The 27883-nt window shown below is 45.1% G+C and overlaps 2 protein-coding genes across 4 annotated transcripts in view; one reads left to right on the plus strand and one right to left on the minus strand.

Moving 5' to 3' along the window:
• The window catches only part of ZBTB7B (zinc finger and BTB domain containing 7B), a 60296-nt gene extending 39167 nt beyond the window's left edge, over window positions 1-21129 (plus strand). For all 3 annotated transcript variants that reach the window (XM_089483329.1, XM_089483328.1, XM_089483327.1), the window contains exons 2-3: window positions 13762-14758; window positions 18698-21129. In XM_089483329.1, coding sequence (XP_089339455.1) covers window positions 13770-14758; window positions 18698-19172 — 1464 coding nt within the window. In that variant the 5' untranslated portion in view covers window positions 13762-13769 and the 3' untranslated portion in view covers window positions 19173-21129. The remainder of the gene's footprint in view (window positions 1-13761; window positions 14759-18697) is intronic.
• A 3054-nt stretch (window positions 21130-24183) lies between these two features.
• DCST2 (DC-STAMP domain containing 2) overlaps window positions 24184-27883 on the minus strand; it is a 28277-nt gene continuing 24577 nt past the window's right edge. Inside the window, exons 15-16 of the mRNA XM_089483605.1 lie at window positions 26461-26751; window positions 24184-24293 (exon numbers count right to left, since the gene is read on the minus strand). Coding sequence (XP_089339731.1) covers window positions 24194-24293; window positions 26461-26751 — 391 coding nt within the window. The 3' untranslated portion in view covers window positions 24184-24193. The remainder of the gene's footprint in view (window positions 24294-26460; window positions 26752-27883) is intronic.

The raw sequence follows: 27883 nt of genomic DNA on the forward strand, positions 1-27883 counted from the left end.
AGTGTAAGCATTTGAAGGGGTGTCATATTGAGGATGGAGCAAGCTTGTTTTCTGCTGCTCCAGAGAATAGGACACAGAGCAATGGATGCAAACTACAGGAAAAGAGATTCCACCTCAGCCTTAGGAAGAACTTTCTCATAGAAAGAACAGTTTGACAGTAGAGCACACTCCATCGGAAAGTGGTGGAGCCTCCTTCTTTGGAGGTTTTTAAACAGAGGTTGGGTGGCCATCTGTCGGGGGTGCTTTGATGGTGTCTTCCTGCATGGCATGGACTTGGACTGGATGGCCCTTGAGGCTTCTTCCAACTCTGAGACTGTATGATTCACTCAGTGCAGTAGATCAACCCTTACCCAGCCAGACTTGTCCATTGCTTCCGGTTCTCCTGGGTTCTTCCTCGTGACTTGCTGGGCGTCATTCCTCAGCTGCCAGATCCTGTCCCACTTGGAATTTTTGGCAGCCACACCTCTGCCCCATGAAGCCCTACCTTTCAGCCTCTGGGCTCCCCCCTATTTTAGCCTTACAGATCCCCTCTTCCCACCCTAATATTAAAAGTCAGTGGTCCTTATGGGTTGCAGGGAATAGGGTCTGTGCTAACTTCAGAAACATTGCTTTTTTTCTCCCAAGGTCATTTACAACTCACAGATTCCTCAATGGCCGTGCTTGTTGGAAGATTCTGGGAACTCTAGTTTGACAAAAGCAAGGTTTCCAGGGGGTTGTGGCTTCTCTGGCTCTTTTCAGTTAGGAAGGGAGTTGTGGGCTGTGCAAAAGGGGGAAGCGTTGGCGGGTGCAGCTTTTCTTTGTCCCATATGAGAAACAGTACCCTCCAAAATTTCCCCTCAGGGCCCTGCAACTGCTTCTCTGCCTTGTCCTTCTGCATCTGGTCACCATTGTGCTCAGGATTTCCCGTAAATATGCAACAGCACCCAGTTCTCACCCGCATCCCCAACACCTCTCTAGTTTATCTTGTCATCATCTCCCCTGAGAATGGTAAAAGGGGGAGAGAAACCCTCCTCCAGTCACTGCCAGGATCGCTCAGTACCGTTTCAGCATCCGGCTTGCCGCCCACCATTTTGATTTCTGTAATTTGAGGCGCTGAGGCTGAAACTTTTACTAGGAAAGCTTTGCCTTGTGGGGCTCAAAGGGTGCAGTTCAAGGTGAAGGTGCAACTGTCTTGACATGCTCAGGGGCTCTACTGCCATGGTGAGCTATGGGGGCCAAACCAGACACAACTTTGGAGCCAGGGCTGCGCAACTTTGGAGCCTTGGCAGCCACCGATGGAGGCCTGTCGAATGCTCAGCAAGTTTGACTCGATTGCGTGTGGGTGTTTAAAGCAAAGCTGTTTAAATGAAGTGTTACCGTCTGTGGGCTGATAGCCTGCATTTGTTCACTTTCATGTTGTGAAAATAGATCTCCAGGTTTACTTCGCACCTGCTTTTGTTGTGAAAGTGTGGCTTTTATGTTGTAGATTTTGTTTAAAAAAAATTATAACTTAGGCACTGCCTTTGGCGGGGCATGCCTCTGGATCTATCGAAGGTTTGGCTTTTTAATGATGCCCCAGGTTTAATGTGCTTGCTGTGAAATGACCATAGCCACTTCAATTCCCTTCCCAACAGGCCTTCATCATCTGGGTTCCAAATTTTAGGCAACCAGAGAGATGAGTCTTGAGTGGTTGAGAAGCCGTGGGCGTTAGAGCATACAGTTCTCATAGACTATGCTGATGGCCTGCTGCCGGTTGCCGCAACAATTTTTTTTTTTACCAAAAACAGGAAGAGTGCCGTACCTAAATCCAGAGTACGCACATTGCCTATGAAGGTTGGAGGAAGGGACAGTAAAGATTTACTTTGGATGTCATGCCAGAGATGTTACCGCATCTTCAAGGTCCAGAACACTCACACTGTCTTATGTTGTTCCTTAGCTACGCACAGTTGGCCCTCCATATCCACAGACTTTTTATCCAGGGATTCAACCATCCACAGCTTGACAATGTTCTAAAAATATATAAATTCCCAAAAGCAACATTGATTTGGTCATTTTATATATGGATATCATTTTAGTATACCAAAATCCATGGATGCTCAAGTCCCATTAAATACAATGGGTAATAAAATAGCATCCCTGATATAAAATAGCAAAATCAAGGTCTGCTTTTTGGAGTTTACGTCTTTTTGAAATCTTTTCAAACCATGGATGCTTGAATCCGTGGATAAAAACTCTGTGGATACGGAGGCCTGATTGTACATGTACCGTATATACTTGACTAGAAGTTGACCCCGTGTAAAAGTCAAGGGCAGGTTTTGAGGCCAGAATTAAGGAATAAGCCAAAGAACTTATAAAACATTAGAACTTAAATGTTTGTGCTTATACTACCATATTTGTGTGACTATTTTCAAATACAATTAGAGCTTAAATGTTTGTGCTTATACTAAAGGTGAGATGGATGAGAGAATAGAAAAGGGTCAGTGCTTCTAGAGCAGACTGTGCTTTTGCTTTTTACCAGGGGATGGTTCCTCTTTTTTTGCTAAGAGTTAAAGTACAGTACTTACATTGACCCGTGGATAAGTCGACTCACTTTTTTGGGGTCACTTTTTTGATTAAAGACTGAGTATATACATGAGTATATACAGTAAATACATTGAGGCTGTGATATGGTATGTGTGTGTATGGTATTGTAATTTAAAGGTATAATTTAATTTTTGCTAGTTGTTTGTGTCGCAACTATTGCCATTACATCCAATGATATCCAGGAATTATGAGTAATGTTAGTGCAAAAACTGTTACTAAGGATTCTGTATGGTGTGGTATGGCAGAAGGTCATTGGAGATGTAGCACCATGCGTTGCCGCATTGGGTGACGCCAGCCCTAGTGCTGGCCACTGTATCGAGGGGTGAGAGAAAAGAAGTCTGAAGGTTTGGGGAAAACAAAACTAAAACAGGCCCTGGGGTAGGAAAGGAATGGCATGAAAAGGGATGATCAACTGATTTCCTGGCCAAAAAAATTACAGAGGGTTGGCTTGGCCCTCTATAGATCACAAAGCAGGTGCAGATGCTGAAGACTATGAAGTAGAAATAGGACCTCTGACAGTTTCCCTCACCTTTGAAAATGGAGTCCAGGTTCCCTGAGTAGTTGTAATGATGGCCAAGTCAGTCACCAAAATCATTATTCATAGTTATGCTTAATAAAGCGCGTGCCTCCAGTTCTTCCACTTCTCTCAGTCCTGGCCTCTTGCTTCATCCTTGATCTTCCAGCACACAGTTGCTCATGTTCCATAATCCTTCCTTTGCAAAACTGCCGTAAGCAATAAGCACGCCCTCTCCATCTGGATCAATATCTTTCAAAACTCCAAAACACCCTTGACTTCAAAACAGGTGTCAGGAACCAGTTGGTGCAAAGAGGTGGTACAGCCAGGTTTTCATGTTGCCTTTCCATCCTTTCGGTGCCAACAAGTTACAAAAGGACTGAATCCATTTTAAGGGAAGATCCATCCATCTAAATTTTCTCCCACTCCTCACCTGCATGAATTTTTTGTCAAATATATCCATGATCCAATAATCCAAAAACTCCGGAGAGTCAGCAGTTTGAAAGTGCAATTGATTTTCCCATGTTTGTATTATGCTAATTCTGGGTCATAATTTCACAGTGCATAATTATAGCACTATGATACCACTTTAACAGACAGGGCTCCATCCTATGGATTCCTGGGGTTTGTAGTGTCATGAGGTACTTAGATTTGTAGTTGTTGTGGCACCAGAGCTCTAGGCTAAATATCTCACAAAGCTGCAGATCCCAGAATTCCATAGCATTGCACCATGACAGTTAAAGTGATGGCAAAGTGCATTATTTCTGCAGTACGGATGCAGCCCTAGTGTAACTGTCTGCCAATTCAGGTATACACATCTAAAACATCCTTGGCAGGCAACCATGCCTTCAGTGACCAGTGTCAGAAATTTCCTCCTGATATTTTGAACACTGTTGGCATATTAGTGTTTCCCAAGGATGCATGCTTGATATGATAAATTTACTGTGATAAATTTGTCTGTCTCAATGGCATTACAGGGCAGAACTTGGAAAGTAACTTGAAGCTTGTGATCCAAAAAACACAGTAGAAATAATCCAGTTTGAGACCGCTTTCACTGCCCTGGCTCAGTGCTTGGGAATCCCAGGAATTGTAGTTTAATGTGGCACCAGAGTTTTGGGAGGCATTCAGAGAAGGCTGAATGCCTCCCAAAACTACAGTTCCCAGAATTCCCTAGCATTGAGCCAGGGTCTCAAACTGGATTATTTCTGTAGTGTGTTTTGGACTGGTGTTCCAAATACTGTAGTTTGGGTTATTTTGGTAACAAGGCTGGAGAGAGGTTACCTTTCAAAAGTAATGCAAGGAGTGGGAAGTTAGTTACTTCCCTGGTGTAGTGATGGGTAATGATTTCTAGTTTCTTTTAAAAGTAACTTTCCAAGGACATTTTAGAGCCATTTTCAGAGGAGTGTTTCAATTTTGTCCTAAGGTTTGCTATGTTTTTTTTTTAAAGAAATGAGAAACAATTAAATATTAGGAAGAAACTCATAAAATAACAGTGAGATTGGGAAGAACCTCCTGACAGCAAGAGCTGTTTGACAGTGGAAGATGTTGCCCTAGAGAATAGTGGAGTCTCCTCCTTTAAGGTTTTTAAACAGAGGCTGGATGGGCATCTGTTGGGGTGCTTTGATAGTCTGTTCCTGCATGGCAGAATGGGGTTGGACTGGATGTCCCTTGGGGTCTGTTCCTACTCTATGAATTACAAGGTTTGCGATTTAACAAGAAATTTGCAACCCAATACTTTTAAAACACGATAATGATTAACAGGAACAAATTCCTTTTAAAGATTAATTTTCCAAGCTGTGCCACAGAACTCTTTGTTCTTTGGGCATGATATGGTTTTACCTTTATAATATAACTGCAAGATACATACTTACAGCAATGTTCTAACGACTGCACCACACTGACCCTTAAAAATGTTTTAGCACACCTCAAAAAAGGATGCATTTTGAAGGCACTTATGGTTGGTAACCCACATTACTTGCATTAACATTCCTCTGGACTCCGATCCCACCCTGGGATGCCTAGAAGTTCAGGCTCCTCTGGAGCTGTCCTTTGCCTCTGGCATGCCTCCACATGAATGCAAACACGGGAATGCTAATGTGCTATACAGTGTGTAGCATCCCATTCCACCTCACAGCTACTTTCTGGTGTATTTTGGACTGTTGATTCTCTATTGTACGGTAGGACAATGATATTTTTGCTGGTGTATCTTTAACCCAAAGGAGTCAACGCCCTCCTTGCCTTTAACTCAACGGAAGACGAGTTGCAGAGCTGTTGCAGAGTAAACAAATGCAGAACGCCAACAGGCTGGGTAAAGCCTTCCACAATGTATTGTGTTTGTGTGCGCGCGCACGCATGCAGATAACCTTTTCTGGTGTGCAGAATAATCGGGACATCATATTACTGTCCATATTTTTGTCTACAAAGTAGGATGGCCAATGGTACAATTCAGCTGAGGGTCAAATGGCAATGTATATTACTTCACCAGAGCTTGGGAATGTTGCTTTTTTGGACTACAACTTCCCAAATCCCTCTGTCAGCATTCTCAATCTCTAAAATGCACTTATCTTTTAAAAAGTGTAGTCAGCTAGCTGCACTTGGGTCCTCCAGAAGCCCTTCTTCTTGGTCCCTTGAGTAGATCCTTAGGTACCTGCCCTGAAGTCCTGCCCAGATAGTGCCACTCATACCATTCAAAGCTTATATCTTTCATGCTATAGAATTATAGCATTCTGATGCCACTTTCATGGATGCATCCTGCGGGATCCTGGGATTCCTATTATGGCAAGGTACTAGAGATCTCTGATAGAGAATTCTAAATCTGTCATAAATCTCTCCTCCCAACTGCCTTTCACTTTTCCGTGTGTGTTGTCTCTTATTTAGCTTGTAAGCTTGTGAGCAGAGAATTTGTCAAATTAACAATTTGTAAACTGAGAGTGTTTTTGGTTGAAAACCAGGGTATAGTTACCCTAAACAAACAAAAACTACCAATCCCAGGATTCCATACGTTCGTGCCATGGCAATTAAATTGGCACCAAGGTGCTATAACTGTGTTGTTCCCATTGTGTTGTGCTTTGTAGCTTGAAGCTCTAGACTCCGCATTATGGATTTGGATGCTGATTTTGCTTTCTTGGTACAATGGTCCTCTCAACCTGCTCAGAGATATGGTTTGTACATGCACCATGCAAAAAAGGGAACTCTTCCTTGCCTGTTATGCTTTGTACCCCAAGTACTGAACATTTATTGATTTATTGAAGTTTTTTGATTGATGGATCATTCCTGTCCTAAGAGAGACTGTGAGGAGTCTTACAATAAGCCAGCCTGGTTATTTAAGCTAAGCAAAACACCTTGTTCATAGTCACCCAGTGAGTTTCAGAGCTCTACATGGCTGACTTTGCCTTAAGATGTAAGGTGATGCTCCAGCCCTCCCAGCTGAAGGAAACCTGTGCTTTCAATAGCTGGCCAGCAGACCAAAATTTGCCTTGTGCAGCTTTCCCCAAGGAAGTTGTCGTGATTGGATTTCTGCCAGACAGGCAGCTTTCTAAGCTATAAAAGCAAAGGTGTGGCACCCTCAGGTTTGCCCTGGGATCCTCTCTGTCTCTCTCACCTGCCCCTCTTCCGAATCAAACTTGGCTTCTGCCGGGCGCAGGGCTGTTGACTTCTCTAATCCTAACCCTGTCCTTCTCTAGCTAATCCCTCCCTAATCTGATCGGGGTTTGTCAGGGTTTGTCAAACCAAAGGGGCATGATGGCTTAATTGCCGCTAAACCAGGCCCTTCTGCCTCCCACCTGTGGCCGCAGGGGAAGGTGGAGCGGCCTGGTGGGGTAACCTCAGGACTCCTGGCTTTCTGTTCCCAGCGCTGGGAGGGGGCATGGAGAGCCAAGGTTTCCCTGTTCTCAAGGAGAGGTGGCTGTTTCTCATCTCAGTTTGTTTTCCGCCTTTACATGAGACAGGTGGAGATTCAGCAGGTAAAGTGATGTGCACACCTACACACACCTGTAGTCCTAGCTTCTCCCAAATCTTGGAGGGCAGTTGGAAAGCTAAAGTGATTCCTGTCTCACGGAAAGGCTGCTCTCTTTTATTGCAAACAAAAATCCATCATTGATATCTTTATTGGCCAATACCTGTGTTGGCCATTTAACAAATCTAAAGGATGTTTGTTTTGGATTTTTGTTTGGATTTGTTACATGGCCAACACAGCTACCCCTGCATGTTTTCTCTTTTATTTCAATTTGTTGCCCTCCTTTGCAGCAGCCAGGTGGAAATCTTGAAGCTACAAATAGGCATAGGTATCTTGAGTCTTCAGTATTCACACACACACACACACACACACACACACACACACACACACGTGTGTGTGTATGTATACATACACACACACACATATACTGTGTATATATATAGTGTGTGTGTGTGTGTGTGTGTAATGCCTTCTCCACCACAACCAGGAGGAAATCCAACTAGCAAAGCTTTTCTGCAACCGAAGAGCATTTTCTGCTCTCTTTCTCTCTCTCTATGCATCAGTTGGGGAATAGCTGGAGCTTTGCATGCAGACCATCCACAGATTCAGTTCCTGTCTTCTGATGTAAGATAAGGATGTAAAAGACTCTTTTCTGAAATTCAAGAGAGCTGTTGCCAGTCAAACTAGACGTCTCTAAGCTTGATGCGCTAAGGGTCTTGGTTCTTCTGAGGGAGCAAAGTGGCACCATTGGTTGGCACACAGACAGGGGTGGGAGAGGAGTTGGGTGGCTTCTGGGACTAAAACTCAAGAACAGACCTAGCACAAGATGAAGATGATGATCCAGGCAGTGATCCCATTTTTTTTCCATAGTTGGGAACTGAAGGTGACTTACAAAAGTTCAAATGGATACCTCTGAGGGAAAATATATATTATACAGGGTGACAACAGAGTTAAATTAAAAGCATAACCATTAAAATGAACAAATATAAATCGTAAAGAAGCCAAGATGGTCAAATTGAAAATGTCGTACTTTGGCCATATCATAGGAAGGCAGGACTCACTTGAAAAGACAATAATGCTAGAAAAGAGAGGAAGGCCACATGCTAGATGTTTAGACTTGATCAGGAAGTGATGGGAATGAATTTGCAGGACCTGAGGAGAGCAGTGGAGGGCTGGGGGTCTTGGAGATGTCTCATCCACAGGTTCGCCATGAGTAGAGGTTGACTTGTGGGAAGTTAACAACAACACGAAGGGCCCTTTCCCCCTAAGCAGGTGACCCTTCAATGAAAGGCCTTCACCACATTCAAATGGGCACCAAGAATGGCACCACTCTCCTCTTCTTAGACCCTGAGAGCAGCCACTAAGAAGGCCCTCTCCTGCATTCCCATCCAGATGCAATGATGAAGATGGTGGGACATAGAATCCTAGAATTGGAAGAGACCCCAAGGACCACCCAGTCCAACCCCTGCCATGCAGGAATTAACAATCAAAGCACCCCCGAAGGATGGACATCCAGCTTCTGTTCAAAGACTTCCAAAGAAAAAGACTCCACCAAACTCCATGAGAGTATATTCCAATGTCAAACAGCTCTTACTGTCAGGAGGTTCTTCCTAATATTTAGGTGGAATCTCTTTTCCTGTAGTTTGTATCCATTGCTTTGTGTCCTATTGTGTGCAGCAGCAGAAAACAAGCTTGCTCCATCCTCAACATGACACCCCTTCAGATACCTACAATTATCATATCACCTCTTAACAGTCTCTTCTCCAGGTTAAACATATCCAGTTTCCTAAGTCTCTCCTCATAAGGCATGGTTTACAGACCCTTCACCATTTTAGTTGCTCTCCTCTGGACGCACTCCGGCTTGTCAAGAGAGAGATGGGCCTCCAAAACTTGAAATAGTATTTTACAAGCATTCAGGTGCTCTGTAAAGATCACCTTTAGGATTATATGAAAGAACAAATCATGGTAAGGTCATTATGGGGGAAAATACAGGTGGGAACACCCACACTGGGTTGAAGGAACAAGTCACATAGGGAGAGGTGGTCTTTCAGATACCCTGGAGTCAGATACCTCTCACCCTGAAGCCACTGCCCTCTTTTCTTGGGGTGGAGGTGGGAATGGCCCTTCTTGCAAAGTTCTCCCACCCCACCCTGCCCTCTCTGCTCTTCTGTGCCATGCAGGTTCTGGCTGAGCTGGCATGGCTGGCCCAGGGCGTTGCCATGACGCGGGCACACCCAGCTCCTGGGTCAGAGTACTCCAGCTCAGCTGCGCCTGGCAGCCTTTCCACCAAGCCTTCCCGTTTCCCCCTTGCCCGGCCGGTTGGGCCTGCTTGGCAGAGAGGGGAGCGGCTGCCCCATGCCAGAGCCCGTTCCTTTCCCACCCACCCTGCCCCTGCAAAGGCAAACATCCCAGCTGGCGGGCACCCAAGGCGGGCAGGGAGCAGGCCCGCCACAGCCCTGTCCTCTTTTCCAGGACGAGAAGGGGCATGCATGCTGTAACTCTCACTCCATTTCTCTTTCACTCTATCCATCTTAACCCACCATTTTCACCCTGGCATCCTCCTCCTTGGCATCCAAATTACATGGGCTAAATGGAGGATTGGTAGGGAGGGAAGCATATGTGATCCATCATGCTTAAAACCTTTCCAGGTGGGTCATCAAATTTAGCCCATTTGATTCTATGCAAAACCAGTTCACTGGAAACATCAGTCCCCGAGCATGGGAAAAGTGCCTTTCCCCCCTTTCCTTTCCCCTTTCTTTAATATCTGTTCTGACTGTATGTGTAGGATTACACATACAGTGGGGTGTTTGGGAACTGTAACTCCCATTGGTTTTGATAGCACAGCCAACAATGAGATATGATGGGAGCTGAACCCCAAGAATGCCTAAGGAGCCGTACTCCAGATGTATATGTGGGAGAAGTACTTACACAGGGAGAAGGAAAAGTTGCTTACTCCATGAGAATCTTAAAACTCAGTGGTTTGTATATGTATTTTGGAAGATAATGGCTAGAGCAATGGGCCATCTAGCATCCTGTGCATAATCCCAGTTCAGTAATTCCTCCGTCACCTCATACAACAGAAAGGTGGTATGTTCGGATTAAGCAGAGATCTTATACATTTACTGGTCAATTTTTCCTCATTTTGCATGGTAACCGTGTCATTCACTGAAGCAGAAGGTAGGTCCCTCTGTTGTTGGACAGAAACCCCCATCTTTTGTTGCCATGCTGGCTAAGGGTGATGGTACTTGTGGTCCAGCAACATCTGGAAGGGCACCAGTATCTTCCCTCTCCCCACTTTGTACTGAAAAGTGGTAAATTGGTGGTAGAGCACCATCATTTTGCATGCAGAAGATCCCAGGCTCAATCCCTGGCTTCTCTGGGTTAGGCCAGGAAAAAAATGGAATAAGGGAGCTTTCAGTGATCTTATTTATGTCTTGATCTGAGGTGCATCTTCTGATCCCAATGAGAATTCAATTCTTTTCGTAGTGTCTAACATTTCACAAGTAATAACCAGGACACATGTAGCTAAGCCACTTCAGAATGTGGTCAAGATGGCAAAAGATATTAATAAGTACAAACACACAAGCTAGGAGAGGCTGCAGCAGTTTGTTTCTGCCTAGGCCTACAGTGGAAGGCATGGTTTCACCTTCTCTCCTCTCCTCTTCCTAGATTAAATGAATGAAAACTATGGTACGGTACTTCTGTATTTTGGACTCAGTTTGCGGCATTCAAAGTAAGCCTATGATAAAAGGCAAAAGTGGGAGAAGGAGAAGGAAACTGTAACCTTTTAAAAGCAGACGAAAAAGTGGGACAACAGAGGATTAATCAGGACCATCCCTGCCAAATTGGGACATTTGAGGGATATGTGTATTTTGCAGGTATAAACATGCCCCATGTCCAAATGGATGCTCCTGGGTAGGCTGGCAAAAACCTCTGAGTGGCAGACTCATGGGTCCACTTCTTTGGATGCAGTACAGAATGATAACAACATACATACAGAAAAGTTTTGGAGCAAATTCAATGCCCACATTTTTCCTCCCTTTTTCTTTATTTCAAAAACCTATTCATGGCAGGTTGCTGAAACTCTAGAAGGTTGTTTGTAGTACTTCAGGTGTCCTTGTAAAATGCATGGTCTTCCCATGCTAGATGTCTCCACTGCTTCTCTCTTTGGGCGCACTGCGAACACAAGTTCAAAAGCACATTGTGTACATTTTAACTTTTCTCCAGAGGGACGAAAGGCCGTGGGTGGCAAGGGGGAACAACTGTATCTTTCCTAGAATCTACAGTACCTCAGCCCAAGACGCTATGCTTGGTGCTGTCTGAGGGCGAGAGGACTTCCTCCAGCACCAAGACAAACACAGAGTTTTGTTGATGCGTGCGCACTTCCTTTCCTTTGAGTCGCTCTGGTATCCTGCTGTCTTCCCTGCTGGAGGCCCAGTTTCCACTCAAAGGGGGTAGGAAGGGTGACGCTGCTGTAGATGCCATAGGTTCAGGGCAGCAAGAGTCAATTGAGGGCCAAGAAAGTCCTTGCTTCTGCTATGGCTTCCACTGACAGTTTCCTAGCAGCTTCTCTTCTCTGTCTCGGCTTTCCTCTCATGAATGCGTGGTGTGTGTGTGTGTGTGTGTGTGTGTGTGATGCTGGCCAGCCTCCCTTACAAGGATGTAGTAGATCTTACAGTGACATACCTGTTAGCATCTCACAGATGAAAACTGGAACACATGGGGCCAAGCAAGCAACATGAAAGTACAGTTTAAAAGGCAAAAATTTTTAATAAGGGACAACACAAAAGTTTACAGATGCTAAAGCAGTTTGTTTTTGCCTGAGTCTACTGGGAAGTACAAAACTCCCTCCTTCCCCTTCTCTTTTCCTCTTCTGAGTTGGGTGCAAAGTACATTTGCACCTTGAATGCCGGTTGCAGAAACTGAAATAAGCTGGGACTAAGAGGGAAACTGGGAGGAAGAGAAACTGGGACATTTTAAAAAGCATCTGAAAAATGGCAAAACAGAGGATTCAATGGGACTGTTCTTGACAAATCAGGACAGTTGGAGGGTGAGTGATGACTATTGTAATGATTTCCCAAGGAATAGAAGTGTTAGTCTCTTTCATCATAGTATGGAAAGACAGGGCGAAGTTACAAAGGAATCAGGCTCCGCCACTGAGACTGATTTATTTCAGTGAGAGCTTTCGTGGGTAATAGTCCACTTCTTCAGATACATAATTTTCTCCTCAATTTCATTTTTTAAACATTGTTATAAGATGGGCTGTTATGTGGTGGACAATGGCACCAACCTACCTTGCAAGCTCACAGGAATCTTTAAAACGACCTCCTTACATGGGTAAACTGGCATTGCAGTGTCAAGATGGCTGTATGAGAAGATACATACCTAGTGTGAACCTTTGATGTAGTTGTTGAATGCCAGTTCCCATCAGCACCAGCCAGCCAGGGATAATGGGATTTGGAGTAACAGGGCTCCCCCCCCCCCACACACACACATCGTTATATGAGGAGACTTTGTATGTGAAATACCTTTGTACATTTTTTTATTGCCATAATTGTTGCAAAACCCAGACCTAACTCTGCTGATTTGCTGGGTGTTGAATGGAAGGAACCTGCAAGATAAATATAATGCAAGCTCACTGAACTCAGTGGTTGTATGGACACATGACCACAGGTCAGAATTCTGGTGAATCCTGATGTATCATAAGCTGCATGCCAGTGTCTGTAGCCTGCTTCCTCCTGCATTGTTCCATCCCACCAGGATGACTGCTGAACAAGCCAAGAATGGTTTGTTTGGTAACCTATGCAAACAATGGACCATGGTTTGTTGCAGACACTCCTTGCTATTGGCTTCCAACCCTTCTCTGGATACTCTCCTAGCAGGGAGGAGTCCCTGCATAACTCAGCAGCCTTCATAATTCCCTGGTGCAAAACGCCTTCAGAAAGCAAAGCCTTTGGATTTGAGTCCCAACCAAGGGAGGGAGAGACTTGTTTTGCCAAAGATCCAGGAAGGGCAGCAAGACGGAATCAGCAAGTGACTTTGGGGGAGGTTGCTGTCCTTAAATACTCTCTAGGTATTTAATGGGGCATTTGGAGGCATTTGTGATTTTTGACCCAGCAGAAAACTTTAAAATATAGACAGTGACATCTGCTCACTTTCTGTTGTTATAGTTGCCTTTCCTAGGTCGAAAAGGGGACCTGGTAAACATGTTAAAAGTATCCTCCACATCCCCAAGAGCAGTGATTCCCAAACTTTGGCCCTCTAGGTGTTTGGGACTTCAAGTCCCGGACGCCCCAGTCACCATAGCCAAAAGCCAAGAATCCTGGGAGCTGAGGTCCAAAACACCTGTAGGACCACAGTTTGGGAACCACTACCTTAGAGGGTGTTTAGGTGAAATTCTTTTCATTTTGAGGATGTGGGGGATGCACTCCTCCAAGGTCTCCAAAGGGGCTAATGCAGCCTCCTGGCCTCCCACAGTTTCTCACCCATGACACACTGCAAGGGTAGGAGCATTCATATTGGTAGCAACATGAAATTGTGGCATGGGGTGAGTGGGTCAAGAGATCACAGGATAGAAATGGGAATGGGGAAGTCACCCTACACTGTAATAACACGCCTTAAAAAATGAAAGTCTGGTCAGTGGGGAAAGAAAGTGTGTTGGAATCAAAATGCTAGGTTGTTTTTGATTGGTGCTCACTGTTAATCTCTGCCTATTTCTCTTGCCCTGCAGGTGAGGCAATGGGGAGCCCTGAAGACGACTTGATCGGGATCCCTTTTCCCGAACACAGCAGTGAGCTCCTGGGACGCCTGAATGAACAACGGCGGCGGGGAGTGCTTTGCGATGTGACCCTCCGGGCCCAGGGCTCAGAATACCGGACCCACCGGGCCGTGCTGGCTGCATGCAGCCGCTACTTCCAGCGGCTCTTTGCCGGGCCCAGCATGGGGGTCTGTGAGCTGGATTTTGTGGGTGCTGAAGCGCTGGGGGCCCTCTTGGACTTTGCCTACACAGCTACCTTAACCATCAGCACAGGCAGCCTTGGAGAGGTCTTACACGCCGCCCGGGTACTTGAAATCCCATGTGTCATCACAGCCTGCGTGGAGATCCTTCAGGGCAATGGCTTGGAAGCCCCTGTCCCCGATGATGCCGCCCGAGAGCGTGCCAGGCGCTACCTGGAGGCCTTTGCCACCCTGCCCAACGTTGAAGGGGACCTGCCCGAGCCGCCTGCCTATCCGGCTCCCCGCCGCAGCAAGAAGACCCGTAAGTTTCTACAAGCAAAGGGTTCTCGCCTCAATAACCACATCATGGAGCTCTCCCCTTCGCCGTCCCCTTCCTCAACAGGGACACAGGAGCGCCCAAGTCCACCCAACCAGGCCTCTCCCGCACCAGCCCTCGGCCACTCCCGTGAGGATGAGGAAGACATGATGACACCCTCTCACACCTTCCCATATCCGTACACTCTGCACCCCTCTCCAGAGGATCTGGGTTCAGACGAAGAACCCATCGACCACGACATCCTCCCTTTCCTGCGCAACCTGAACCCCGAGGGGCTCTCCCCAAGTCTTGACCCTCCAGAGAAGCTGGTACGCAAGCGCCGCTCTCAGATGCCCCAGGAGTGCCCTGTCTGCCATAAGGTCATCCACGGGGCTGGCAAGCTACCTCGGCACATGCGCACCCACACCGGGGAGAAGCCATTCGCCTGCGAGGTCTGCGGGGTCCGTTTCACCAGGTGAGTGTTTTTTGAATCACAAAAGCAGTTCCTTCTATCTATGTGTGTGTTGCTCAACCAAGAGCAAGACATGTGGCAGGATGAGGTTCTGGAAATGTCCAATTGTAGAACACTTTTGGACCACTTTAGACAGTGGGAAGGTGCCACATATATTTGTTTTAATCTATTTTGGAAATACAACTTTGTACAAAGAAGAAAGATTGTAGATGGGGACAGCAGGGCAGATGCTTTGTGTTCATAAGGTTCTGGGTTCAATCCTGGCATGTCCAGGATTTTTAAAAAGGCTCTTTAAATATTCTAAAGGCACCAGATCCTGTCTGATCTTGAGTCAGTTCTGGTTAGTTCTTGGATAGGAGGTTTTCAACAAAGCTGTAGGTTCTATTTCAGGGGAAGGAACTGTCAAAAACTTCTCTTGAGTATTCCTTACCTAAGAAAACCCTATGAATTTCATGGGGTCACTATAAGTCAACTTGAAGACACATACCCACACATGTAGATGGAGCCAACTTAGTATACTGGTTTGAATACAGTGCGTCCTCGCCTTACGCGGGGGATCCGTTCCGTTCAATTGAATGGGACGCGCCGCCCCTTCCGCCCCGCGCGTGCGCGCCGCGGCTTGAGCACGTATGCTCAAGGCCGCGTATGGCGTGCCCGCGTATGGCGCGGGCGCATTGTATTGTGCTAGGAACCTGGGAGACTAGAGTTCAAATCCCTGCTTAGCAATGGGAACCTTTCGCAAGTGTCTCACTCTTTCAGTCTTAGATAAAGGCAGTATCAAACCCCATCTGGATAAATTTTGCCAAGATGACCCAGTGATTTAGGGCCACTGTAAGTCAGAAACAATTTGAAGCTCACAAAACACATAAAATAGTTACAGGATATCCCCTTTTCTGTCCTAAAGTTGTTGGCATTGGTTTGGCTGAGACCTGAGCATGGAAATAACTTGTTACAAATAACTTGTCCCATATAATTAATTCTTCTCCTCCTCTAATAACCAAGTATAACTCCGTCAAATTGTAGTTGTTTCTAAACAAGAAATAAAATTACTCTTTTAAAATGATGTAACCAGTTAAAGTTACTTTGATAGCTCTCGGAGGGTGGACTGTCATTGCTCCTAGCACTGGTTTATGCTGTGTCTTGGGCTGCATTGCATACTTCGAGGTGACAGCGAGGTGCAAAGAGTGTACCAAAGGCCAGCAGCTTTCAGAATCCAGAAATTTATTTTTAAGCAATTAAATTAAACATTCTAGTAAACGTTTGTGAAATAGGGACGAGTTATTTTTCAAAAATTGTAATCATAATAAAGACAAAGGTGGGTTGCAATGATGTTGTTGAGTGCCTTCAAGTTGTTTCTGGCTTATGGCAACTCTAAGGTTATCATTAGTTTAGAGGATAACGGCAACTCATCATTTTTTAAATTAGCTTTCCAAATTCTTTTTAATACAGGTTGCTATTATCCCTCCCCACGTCCCAGATCTCTGTCCCATATTAAAATTCACACAATTTAGTGCCTAAATTAATTCATTCTTCTGTTTCCTTTTTCTTTTTTGTCATCTCTGCTGGATCACAAGTCTGCAGAATGGCACAGTTTTTGGTTGTTATTTTCATACTACGTCTAGAAAACTTTGGGTGATTCACTAGCAAACCGTAAAAAGAGTTTGTTCTATCCTTTGATGGAGTTTAGCTATCCTACAACTTCCACATCAGACCTGTACTATGTATCTTCTATATCTATTTTATATCTTCAGTTCACGGAGCCAACATGGTGTAGTGATTTGAACAGAATCATAGAATGGTTGAGTTGGAAGAGACCTCAGGGGCCATCCAGTCCAACCCTATTCTATCATGCAGGAACTCTCAGTCAAAGCATCCCTGACATAAGGCAATCCAGCCTCCGTTTAAAGACCTCCAAAGAAGGAGACTGCACCAAACTCCAAATGAGTGTCTTCCACTGCCAAACAGCCCTTACTGTCAGGAAGTTCCTCTGAATGTTGAGGCAGAATCTCTTTTCCTTTAGCTTGCATCCATTGCTCCATTGTGTCCTGTTCTCTGGAGCAGCAGAAAACAAGCTTGCTCCCTCCTCAAGCTGACATCCCTTCAGATATTTAAACAGGGTTATCATATCACCTCTTAATATGGCTCTGGGACACCAGTTTCAAATCCCCATTGAGCTGTGGGAACCCACTGGGGGTTCTTGGGCTAGTCACTCTCTCTCAACCTTGGAGGAAGACAGTAGCAAGCCTGCTCTGAATCAATCTTGCCAAAAAAAAATCCTAGGATAGTGTCACCAAGAGTCGATCTGAAGGTACAGAACAACAAACATCTCCATTATTTCCTATACAACTCAGCTCTAGGTTATTAGATGGACCGTATTCTCTTCTGTGAGCCTTCCCATGTTGGAGATCTTCTGGGAAAACCCTCCTTTGATGACTGTTCCCAGACTCTGGAACTTCCCTCCCAGAGAATTTGGGCTGGCACCATGAAGAACATTTTTGTGCTGTCTGGACTTTGAGAATTAATTTTTTTAGGGGAAACCTGCCCAAAGAGCTTTCACCATAGTCGCATCAAGTCTGTGGAACAGTCTCCCAGAAGAGATCCGTCTTACTACCTCCTTGGAGACTTTTAAGAAGGCAGTTAAGACAGATCTCTTCTGATGAGCATACATGATCTTGTATAAGACACATGGATTCACCTCTTTGATTAGGACTGGAATATCTTTATCCCACTGTCACCTTTTGATAGCGTGTTTTTAATTTTAAATGCTTATGTATTTTATTGTTGTGCTTTATATTTGTATATTTATACAGAATGTAATTCCACCTGGGAGAGGTGGAAAATTATTATTATTATTATTATTATTATTATTATTATTATTGGGGAAACAGTCCTATATGATGTGCTAGATTTTTATATTTGTTGCTTTTGTTTTTAATGGTTCGTCTTTTTAAGTGGTTTTAAATTTTTTATACAGGTTTGAGTTTCGCTTACCCAGAATTTCCAAATCTGAAATACTCCAAAAACCATTTTTTAATAGGTGGCCGAGATACAGTGACACCTTTTCTTTCAGATGGTTCAATGTGCACAAACTTTGGCCTGTTACAGACAGCCAAAATAAAGCTGCTTCGAGTCACAGTGGAGCTATGGTGTTTCAATGATGCATGCGTCCTAAGAGTCCAGAAGCCACCCCAAAGCCACGCTCCAGTCCTTAGGGCTGGAGTGTGGCTTTGGTGCAACTTCTGGACTCTTAGGATGCATGCATCATTGAAACACCATACCTCCACTGTGACTCGAAGCAGCTTTATTTTGGCTGTCTGTAACAGGCCTTTGTTTCATGCAGAAAATTATTTAAAATATTGTATAAAATTACATTCAACCTATGTGTATAAGGTGTATATAAAACAGAAATGAATTTTGTGTTTCGACTTGTATCACATTTCCAAGATGTCTCATTATTTATGTCTATGCAAATACAAGTGTTTCAAAATAATAATAATAATAATAATAATAATAATAGCAACAATCCAAAACACTTCTGATCCCAAGCATTTTAGATAAGGGATATTCAACCTTTAGTTTAATTATGGCGTAACCTTTGTAACTATGTTTGTTACAACTGCTCTAAGATGTCTTAAGTCCCACACATAAATGTAATGGTAAAGGATAAGGTGATTTTTTTTTAATGAAAAGAGCTTATATTCTCAAGCAGGTGTTTTCTGCACCTGATACAAGCAGCTAGTTATTTTTTTGTAGATACTATCAGGGGTCTGAAATATTATTTCTCCCCATCTTATGTTGCTCCTTCCTAATGCCATACACATTAGAAGTTTAACTTGTTAGCAAATGATGTTGTGACAGGCAGGGAGGATGTTGCCTGGCAAACTTCTTGGCTCTACCTGCCTCAGCATACCTGTCTCTTCTGCTTTCTCATCTCTTCTGCAGGAATGACAAACTCAAGATCCACATGCGGAAACATACGGGAGAGCGCCCGTATTCCTGCCCGCACTGTACTGCTCGCTTCCTGCACAGCTATGACCTGAAGAACCACCTCCACCTGCACACAGGCGCCCGTCCCTATGAGTGCTGCCTTTGCCACAAGGCCTTTGCCAAGGATGACCACCTCCAGCGCCACCTGAAAGGCCAGAACTGCCTGGAGGTGCGGACGAGGCGCCGGCGGCGGGGCCCCGAGCACAACTCGGCTTCTCTTCCACCTGCAGGGATCCCTCCATCTTCCGCTGACCTCGACTTGACCAATGGGCAGATTGAGGGGCTGCGCCTCTCACTTCCCCGCAGCTACTGGGATCAGGGCCGCACTGACTGTGCCCTCTCGCCTGCCCCCAACGAAGAGGAAGAGGAGGAGGAACAGGGAGAAGAAGGGATGCAGGAGGACAGGCCACCTGCCATAACCATGGTTTAGGGCCCAAGTCTAGACCCCAGGCCTGCCTTGTTTGGACCATTGCTGTGGCAAAATTTTCCAGGCCCAGATGCACTATCCCACTCCCTCGCCTTCCACTGTGCTGTAGCAATGGAGACTGGGTGGAGGAGCCAGGTTATCAGCAGGGAGATGCGCCACAGTGTGCTTTCCCTTCCCAGTGCGCTGACTCTGTGCCTTGAGCAGCCTCTCAGTTTGGCAGTGGTTGGGCTTCCAGCTATGCACCAAAGCAGGTGGGGTGCAGGAATAGTAAAATGAGGGAGATACGTGTGCACTCAGGGTTGTATGCTAAGCAATAGAACTGGGGTAGTAATGTTTTGGAGTGAAGGGGGGGGTCCCGATTACTTGTGTTTCCCCCCATAATAAAAAAGGACTGTAATTGGGACAGGGAGGAATGGTTGGCAGCCCCTTAGGTTAGATCCTGCATTTTGGGGTATTGCTCTCCCATGTGAGGAAGAAAGGCAGGAAGAGACAGCTAATTAATAATAATAATAGTAATAATAATAGTAATCCCAATTTGGGGTTTGACGAGCTTTAAAAGTTCTCAAGACTGTCAGAACTCCTGCGTTCTACTCTCACTTCCGTCTCCCTCATGACCTGAATACAGGGTTTTGTAAGTCTTTGAAGCATAAATAGGGGGAAAAAGATGCTTTTGTCCTTCCTTTGGGGCTGGCACGAGCCTTTTTGTCCAAGTTTGGGGCAGAGATTTCGTAGCCAGGCTGGACAGGACAGGTTGCATTCAAGCTGCAGATCCTGTTTTTGCACTGACAAGCCTTGCTTGTCCTTGCTGCTCCCTAGCGGCCCCATTGCAAAATGCAATGGGCTGATCCCAGCATCCTTGACTCACCCCCCTTCACACAAAAACCAGGGAAAAGGGAGGGCATATTTAGCACTTGAGAGAGGGGAGGAATAGATCTCCTCTTGATCCGATCAACTCATCAATCTCAGGATTTTCCCCCCCACCTGATATTTTTTATTCCACAAAAAAGGATCCTGGGAAGATGGAGGGAGTGGATTGCACTCCTTCCTTTTACCCACTTTCACTTGCTTCATTTTGTCTTTCCCCACCCCATTCATTCGACACCACTTTATTGCACTAGGGTTTGCCAGCAACCTGCGGGGTGGACTGGCAACACGGCTTGGTGATGGGTTTGGGATCACATTGGCACATTGACTTTTGTGCACCCCCACCCCTTGTTTGCACATTCCTTGGGTCCCCCCCAAAAAAAATGCCTCTCTGGAGGGGCAAAAATGCGGTAAGATGGCCAGTGGGGTCGAGAGACATCCCCCTGGAGTATTAACTCAAGAGTTTATCTGTATTTAAGAGATGATGTAATATATTACCTCCTTTTCCCTTGTTTTCGCTCCCCTCCCGTCCGGTCCCAAGTCCCCCCCAGCAGGATCTGTGGCATGGGGTCTCTCTCATCGGGTGAAGACTGTGCACAGCAGGGCGGGATGGTTTGGGGTGAGCCACATTGGTCTTCCCTAGCTTTAAAAGTGCCTGTATGTTTAAACTTGAATCTTTAGCTACTTGAAATGCATAACAGCTTCTCTCCCCCCCCCCCCTTTTCCTTTCCCCTCCATAGGTTTAGGCCCCAGCCTCAGTGACAACTCACCCAATCTTCCCTCTTTTAAAGATCCTCTTCTCCCCCCACCCACCCACCCCCCGTACTCTCTATGCAGTCACCATTTCTTTGTGACTCAGTGGTCACCAAAAGTCTGGGAGATGCATGAAGAGAAGCCACAATGCCTGGCTTGCTTTTGTCCTGCCCTCTTTGGTGCTAGGAGCACAAGAAATGTGTGGAAATGTGGGACCGTGGACTGAGGGAGCGGTTCCTGCCCCCTGTGTTTTTGTTTTTTAATTTTATTAGCGTGGTGGAATTCATGGTGACTGTTGTCCTTTGAGGCTGTTTGACAATAAAAGAGAAAGCAGAGAATCTTGGTCCTATTGTGGTACCTGAGTGTTGATGCACAGACATTTCCTCCACAAAAAGGAGGAGGGCAACCAAAATGCTGAAGAGTCCAGAAACCACGAAGCCTTATGAGGTGAGACTTAGGGAACTGGGGATGTTTAGCCTGGAGAAGAGAAGGTATACGTATTTGAAAACATGTCATATTGAGGATGGAGCAAACTTGTTTTCTGCTGCTCCAGAGAATAGGACCTGGAATAACGGATGCAAGCTACAGGAAAAGAGATTCCAGTTCAACATTAGGAGGAACTTCCTCGCAGTAAGATCTGTTCGACAGTGGAACACATTCCCTTGGAGAGCGGTGAAGTCTCCTTCTTTGGAGGTTTTTAAACAGAGGTTGGATGGCCATCTCTTGGGGGTGCTTTAATTGTGAGTGCCTGCATGGCAGAACGGGGTCGGACTGGATGTCCCATGTAGTCTCTTCCAACTCTATGATTCTATGAAAAAGCACATCCAGTTGTTCACAGGGAGTCAGTTTGTGGCTGCAGACCTCTCAACTGTCTCAGATGTCAGCTCCAAACATCCCAATATTTCAGAGGACACATGTGGCCAGGCAACATCATAATGTACTCAAGATGACAGAAATTATTAATGAGGAAGAACACACAAAGCCAGGTGAGGTGACAACAGTTTGATTTTGCCTGAGCTGGGAAGGGCAAGATTCTGTCCATCCTCACCTCTTCCCCAGATTACTTTATCGGGAGCAAACTAATTTGAACTCAATTTAAATAGCAACTGAAGTAAGCTTTTTCGTTGTGCATCCTCATATTGAGGATGGAGTAAGCTTGTTTTCTGCTTCTCCAGAGAGTACAATGATTCAAACTACAGGAAAAGAAATTCCACCTCAACATTAGGAGGAACTTTCTGACAGAGCTTTTCAATAGTGAAACACACTCCCTTAAAGAGTGTTGGAGTCTCCTCTTTGGAGAAGCTGCTGGATGGCCATCTGTCAGGGGTGCTTTGATTGTGAGTTCCTGCATGGCAGAATGGAGTTGGACTGGATGGCCCTTGAGGTCTTTTCCAACTCTCTGTTTCTATGATTGTAGAATGAAGTTGGAAATGGGAGAAGGAAAAAGAAACCAGGACATTTTAAAAAGCAGAGCAAAAAGTGGAATCACAGGATTAATGGGGATGGTTCCTGCTAAATCAGGAGAATTGGAGAGTATGCGGCTCTTCTTCTGAACCATTCCTCCCTTTTGGAGGCCTGAGGTCTGTCTGTGTGGGTGCTACATACCCTGTTGAAGTTAAATTAAAGGGCCCATTCAGTCCTGTGGGGTGGATCTGAAGGAAGGTTGTCCTTTGCCTCAGACAGCAAAACATCTGGGGCTGGCCAGCCCTGAAAGGCGAGTAAGGCCTGAAAGTGGACAATCCTGCTATGAAAGGCACCACCATTCTGTCGGTCACATTCTGACTTGCCACACAAGTTCCTCTGGGGCAGTGAAGGAATGTGAAAACAGTAGAGCTGTGAGATTTTTCAACCCAGTAGTCCGACAGGTATATTTCACTCCCAGCCACTATTTAAATAAAATGTGACTGACTCCCAAGTGTGGTAACCCCACCCTGCTACAGCTTCGGGGGAATTGTTTCCTGCTCATTTTGCCAAGGGCAGACCCTGGGTTTATCCCCCAAAGTCCTGGGGTGGAGAGTTGCATGTGATATGCCCTCTTCCTTCTGCTCAAAGGGGACAAATTTCTTTCCTTGGGATATGGCTCCCATGGGGCAGATCAACATGCTCTCCAATATTTAACAGGTGAAACCTAGGAGGAGCTAATCAGAATTCAAAATGACCTTAATAGAATAGACAAAACTAACAAAATGAATTTCAACAGGGAGAAATGTAAGGTACTGCACTTGGGGAGAAAAATGAAACGCACAAATATAGGATGGGGGACATCTGGCTTAACAAGACGACATGTGAAAGGGATCTAGGAGTCCTAGTAGACCACAAGTTGAATATGAATCAACACTGATCCAGCAGCTAAAAAGGCCAACGCAATTCTAGGCTGCATTAATACAGGTATATTGTCTTGATCAAGGGAAGTAATAGTGCCCCTCTATTCTGCTCTGGTCAGGTCCCACCTGGAATATTGTGTCCAGTTCTGGGCACCACAATTCAAAAAGGATGTTGAGAAACTGGAGCGTGTCCAAAGAAGGGTGACTAAAATGGTGAAAGGTCTGGAAACCATGAAGCCCTGTGAGGAAAGACCTAGGGATCTGAGGATGTTTAGCCTGGAGAAGAGAAGGTTAAGAGGTGATATGGTAATCTTGTTTAAATATTTGAAAGGGTGCCATATTGAGCTTGTTTTCTGCTGCTCCAGAGAATAGGACATGGAGCAATGGATGCATGTTACAGTACAGGAAAAGATTCCAGCTCAACATTAGGAGGAACTTCCTGACAGTAGGGGCTGTTCAACATTGGAACAAACTCCCTCTGAGAGTGGGGAGCCTCCTTCTCTGGAGGTCTTTAAGCAGAGGCTGGATGGCCATCTGTCGGGGATGCTTTGATTGAGAGTTCCTGCATGGCAGAATGTGGATAGACTGGATCTCTCTACCAACTCTAGGATTCTAAGGTAAGTGTAGCCAAGCAATATCAGAGAGCAATCAAGTTGACAAAAGTCATTAATGAGGAAGAAGACACAAGCTAAGAGTGGCTGCAGCAGTTTGCTTTTGCCTGAGCCTCCTGGGAAGGACACCTTTCCACCTCCTCTCTTCTTCTCTCTCCTACTGAATGAACTGAGTACAAAATACTTTTGCAGTTTGAAATCAATTCACAGCAAGTAAAGTAAGCTTAGGACAAAGGGGGAAAGTGGAACATTTTAAAAGTTGTTGTAAAAGTGGGATAAGCAGAAGGTTCATTAGGATGATCCCAGCCAAATCAGGATAAGGGTCAGGATTAGGGAGATACTCTACTCCACAAGTTACTGAATATTATCTGAATCATAGACTCACTGATATATAATAATTAATTTAATAATCTCATAAAAGCATCCCCTTTTTCTGAGGGTAAGGGGGCATGTTCTTGCTTTCTCGGTGTGTCTATTTCTTAGAGGGATGTCTTTTATCGCTTCGTACTTCTTCCAGTTCCTCGCTGCTACTGCCGCTGGTCTCAGCCTTTTTTTGGTAGCTGAAATCGAGGCTGTCAGAAGGAAAAAAAAAATCAGGCAGGAGGGGGATCATGGCATATTTAGTTATTTTTGAATCAACTGCCTTGTACCCTATCTTTTGGGGAAAAGGCAGGGTGCACATCAAACAAACACAGTAATATAATCCTTTAATATCCTGATTTCCCCCCTCGGAGCACCTGGGCTGCTCACATTAAATGTCAAACAAATAACTCGAGAATTATTTTCAAGGCAAATATCAACAGAAGACCATGGATGAAGCAACTCAGAAACACTGCAGGGGGAGGCACAATCCAATGGTTTCTATCTATCTATCTATCTACACAGAATTCTGCCTTTCCCCCAAGAATGGGACTCAAGGAGGCTAAATACCTGACCCACAAGTACTTTGTGTACTTATCCTACTAAAGAGAACAGGCACAAAAATGTTAGAATGAATAAAAGCATGCAAGATTTGAAGCATAAAAACAGAAACCTGGGAGCTGGGTTGGGGAAATAAACAGCTATCCAGTTGAAAGTCTGTTTGTACAGCAAGGCAGGTGCCAAAGGCCCACCTCAGTAGGGTGCAAGCATTATTTGCCTCCCTCTGGAAAGATAAATGGGAGGCAGGCACCCGCAAATCCCTAGTTATCAATGACTTGGATGAAAGAATAGAGGGCATGCTGATCAAATTTACCGATGACACCAACTTAAGAGTAGCAGCTAATAGCCCAGAGGTGAGGATCAAAATTCAAAATGAGCTTAATAGAGTAGAAAGCTGGGCCAAAACTAATAAAATGAACTTCAACAGGGAGAAATGTAAGGTACTACACTGAAACGTAAGGCAGAAAAAATTATAACGCACAGATACAGGATGAGTCACACCTGGCTTAACAAGACTATATGTGAAAAGGATCTAGGAGTCCTAGTAGACCACAAGTTGAACATGAGTCAACAGTGTGATGCAGCAGCTAAAAAGGCCACTGTGATTCTAGGCTGCATCAATAGAAATATAGTGCCTTAGATCAAGGGAGGAAGTTGTAGTGCCACTCTATTCTGCCTTGGTCATGCCTCATCTGGAATACTGCTGCATCCAGTTCTGGGCTTCACAATTCAGAAAGGATGTTGACAAGCTGTCCAAATGGTGAAAAGTTTGGAAACATGCCCTATGAGGAGAGACTTAGGGAACTAGTTATGTTTAGCTTGGAAAAGAGAGTGTTAAGAGGCAATAGGATAGCCCTATTTAAATATTTGAAGGGCTGTCACATTGAGGATGATTCTATTATTCTGCCTGGGAGCTTTGCAACCAGGGCCTAAATCTATTTCATATTCTCCAACATTTCACAGATGGAAACCTTGGTATGTCGACAACATCAACGTGTGATCAAGACAGCAAAAATTATTAATGAGGAAAACACATGAGCTAAAGAGCTGCCGCCACAGTTCTACATGGAAGGGCAAGATTCCACCGTCTCCTTTCCACTCCCTTTTGTTAAATGGCATCAAACTGGTTTTGCACTTCAAGCTCAGTTTGCAGCCACTGAAATAAAATGAGGACAAATGGAGAAAGTGAGAGGAGGAGAATGAAACTGGGACATTTTAAATGCATCTGAAGAAGAGGGTCAGCATTAATTGACTTATCCATGGGTCAATGTACCTTAACTCTTATTTAAAAAGGAAGCATCCCCTGGTGAAAGGCAAGAGTATAAGTCTGTCTTGGAAGCACTGATCCCTCTCTACTCTTTCATCCATCCCATCTTTAAGTGGGAGGACAGTTATGCCTGCTGGATTGTTAAAAGTTCTTTGGCCTTGTTTTCTTTTGCTTCATCCTCTAGATTCTTGGCTATGCACGCCTATGTTTTACCCTCAGTTTATCCATAGGTCATATCAAAATCTGTAATTTTTGCCCCCAAATCCATCCTTGAAACCTGTAAGAGGTCAAGTTATATGGCCAAGTACTGTATATACTCAACTATAAGTTGGACTCGTATAAGTAGAAGTCAGGTTTGGGGGCCAAAATTAGGGATTTTGCCATGACCTTTGGATAGGTTGAGAATAAAACTTGGAGGCTCAGTTAGTGTGTATATATATGTGCATATGGCTTCATCATTTCAGCTTTCTTTTCAGCTAGACAGAGGCTGTGTTGTGCAGAAAATGAGGTTTTTTAAAAAGTGGTTGTTCCCATCATTTTGTTTTGCTTACCTGGATTCAGATCCAGAGGAAGAGGTGCTGCTGCCTTCTGTGCTGGAGCTTGTGTCACCCTCACCGTCACTGTCCTCCTCGTCCTCATCTCCTTCCTGTTCCTTCAACTGGTCCAGAATTTTCTTGGCCAGTTCGGGGGGCAAGCGACGGCAGGCCCCACGTCCTTTCACGGCTCGCTCGATCCGAGCCTTCAGCAACCTCCGCTGCTTCTGGCGTTCTTTGTCTGGAGTCCCTTGAAGCGCATGCACTGCACTGGTCCACAGTGTCATGGTTTCTTCGTCACTGGAATCCCTGGATGGGAAGAGAACCAGAAGCATCCCTTTAAAGCAGTGGCTTTCAGCCTTTGCTTCTTCAAATGTATGCAACTTTGACTCCCAGAATCCCTGACCACAGGCCATGTTGTTTGGGGTTTCCATGGCACCATCCGCAGCGCAGAAATAATCTGGATTGACACCACTTTAACTGCCATGGCTCCATGCTATCGAATTCTAGGAATGGTAGTTTGTTGTGGCATCAGAGTGGATACACACTGGCGTTGGATAGGTTAGATCTGGCAGGGAGTGGAGCCAAAGCAGGCAGGACTCTGAAAGACCCCCTCCCCTGGTATGTGCCTTCAAGCCGCCTGTTTGTTATGGCAACTCCATGAATTTTATAGCATTCTCTTAGGATAGGAATACTCAGAGGTGGTTTTGCCAGTCACTTCCTCAGAAATACCACCTACATTGCCGTGTATTTGTTGGCATTCCATCCAAGTACTAACCAGGGCTGACCTCGCTTAGCTTCCAAGATCAGACATGATCTGATCCCTTTAGGGTATTTAGGTCATCTCATAGAAACATAGAATCATAGAGTTGGAAGAGACCGCAAGGGCCATCCAGTCCAACCCTATTCTGCCATGCAGGAAATCACAATCAAAGCATCCCCAACAGATGGCCATCCAGCCTCTGTTTGAAGACCTCCAAGGAAGGAGACCCCACTACACTTCAAAGGAGTTTGTTCCACTGTCAAAAAGCTCTCACTGTCAGGAAGTTCCTCCTAATGTTGAGGTAGAATTTCTTTTCCTGTAGCTTGCATCCATTGTTCCGCATTCTAGTCTCTGGAGCAGCAGAAAACAAGTTTGCTCCCTTCCCTCCTCAATATGACATCCCTTCAAATACTTAAACAGGGCTATCATATCACCTCTTAATCTTCTCTTCTACAGGCTAAACATCCCCAGCTCCCTCAGTCGTTCCTTATAGGACATGGTTTCCAGGCCCTTCACCATTTTGGTGGCCCTCCTTTGAACACACTCCAGTTTTTCAACATCCTTTTTAAATTGTGGTGCCCAGAACTGGACGCAGTATTCCAGGTGAGGCCTGACCAGAGCAGAATAGAGTGGCACTATTTCTTCACTTGATCTAGACATTATACTTCTATTGATGCA

Source organism: Sceloporus occidentalis, unplaced genomic scaffold, assembly GCF_023333645.1.
Source record: "Sceloporus occidentalis isolate IW3139 unplaced genomic scaffold, rSceOcc1.0.p SCAF_20, whole genome shotgun sequence".
Lineage (NCBI taxonomy): Eukaryota > Metazoa > Chordata > Lepidosauria > Squamata > Phrynosomatidae > Sceloporus > Sceloporus occidentalis.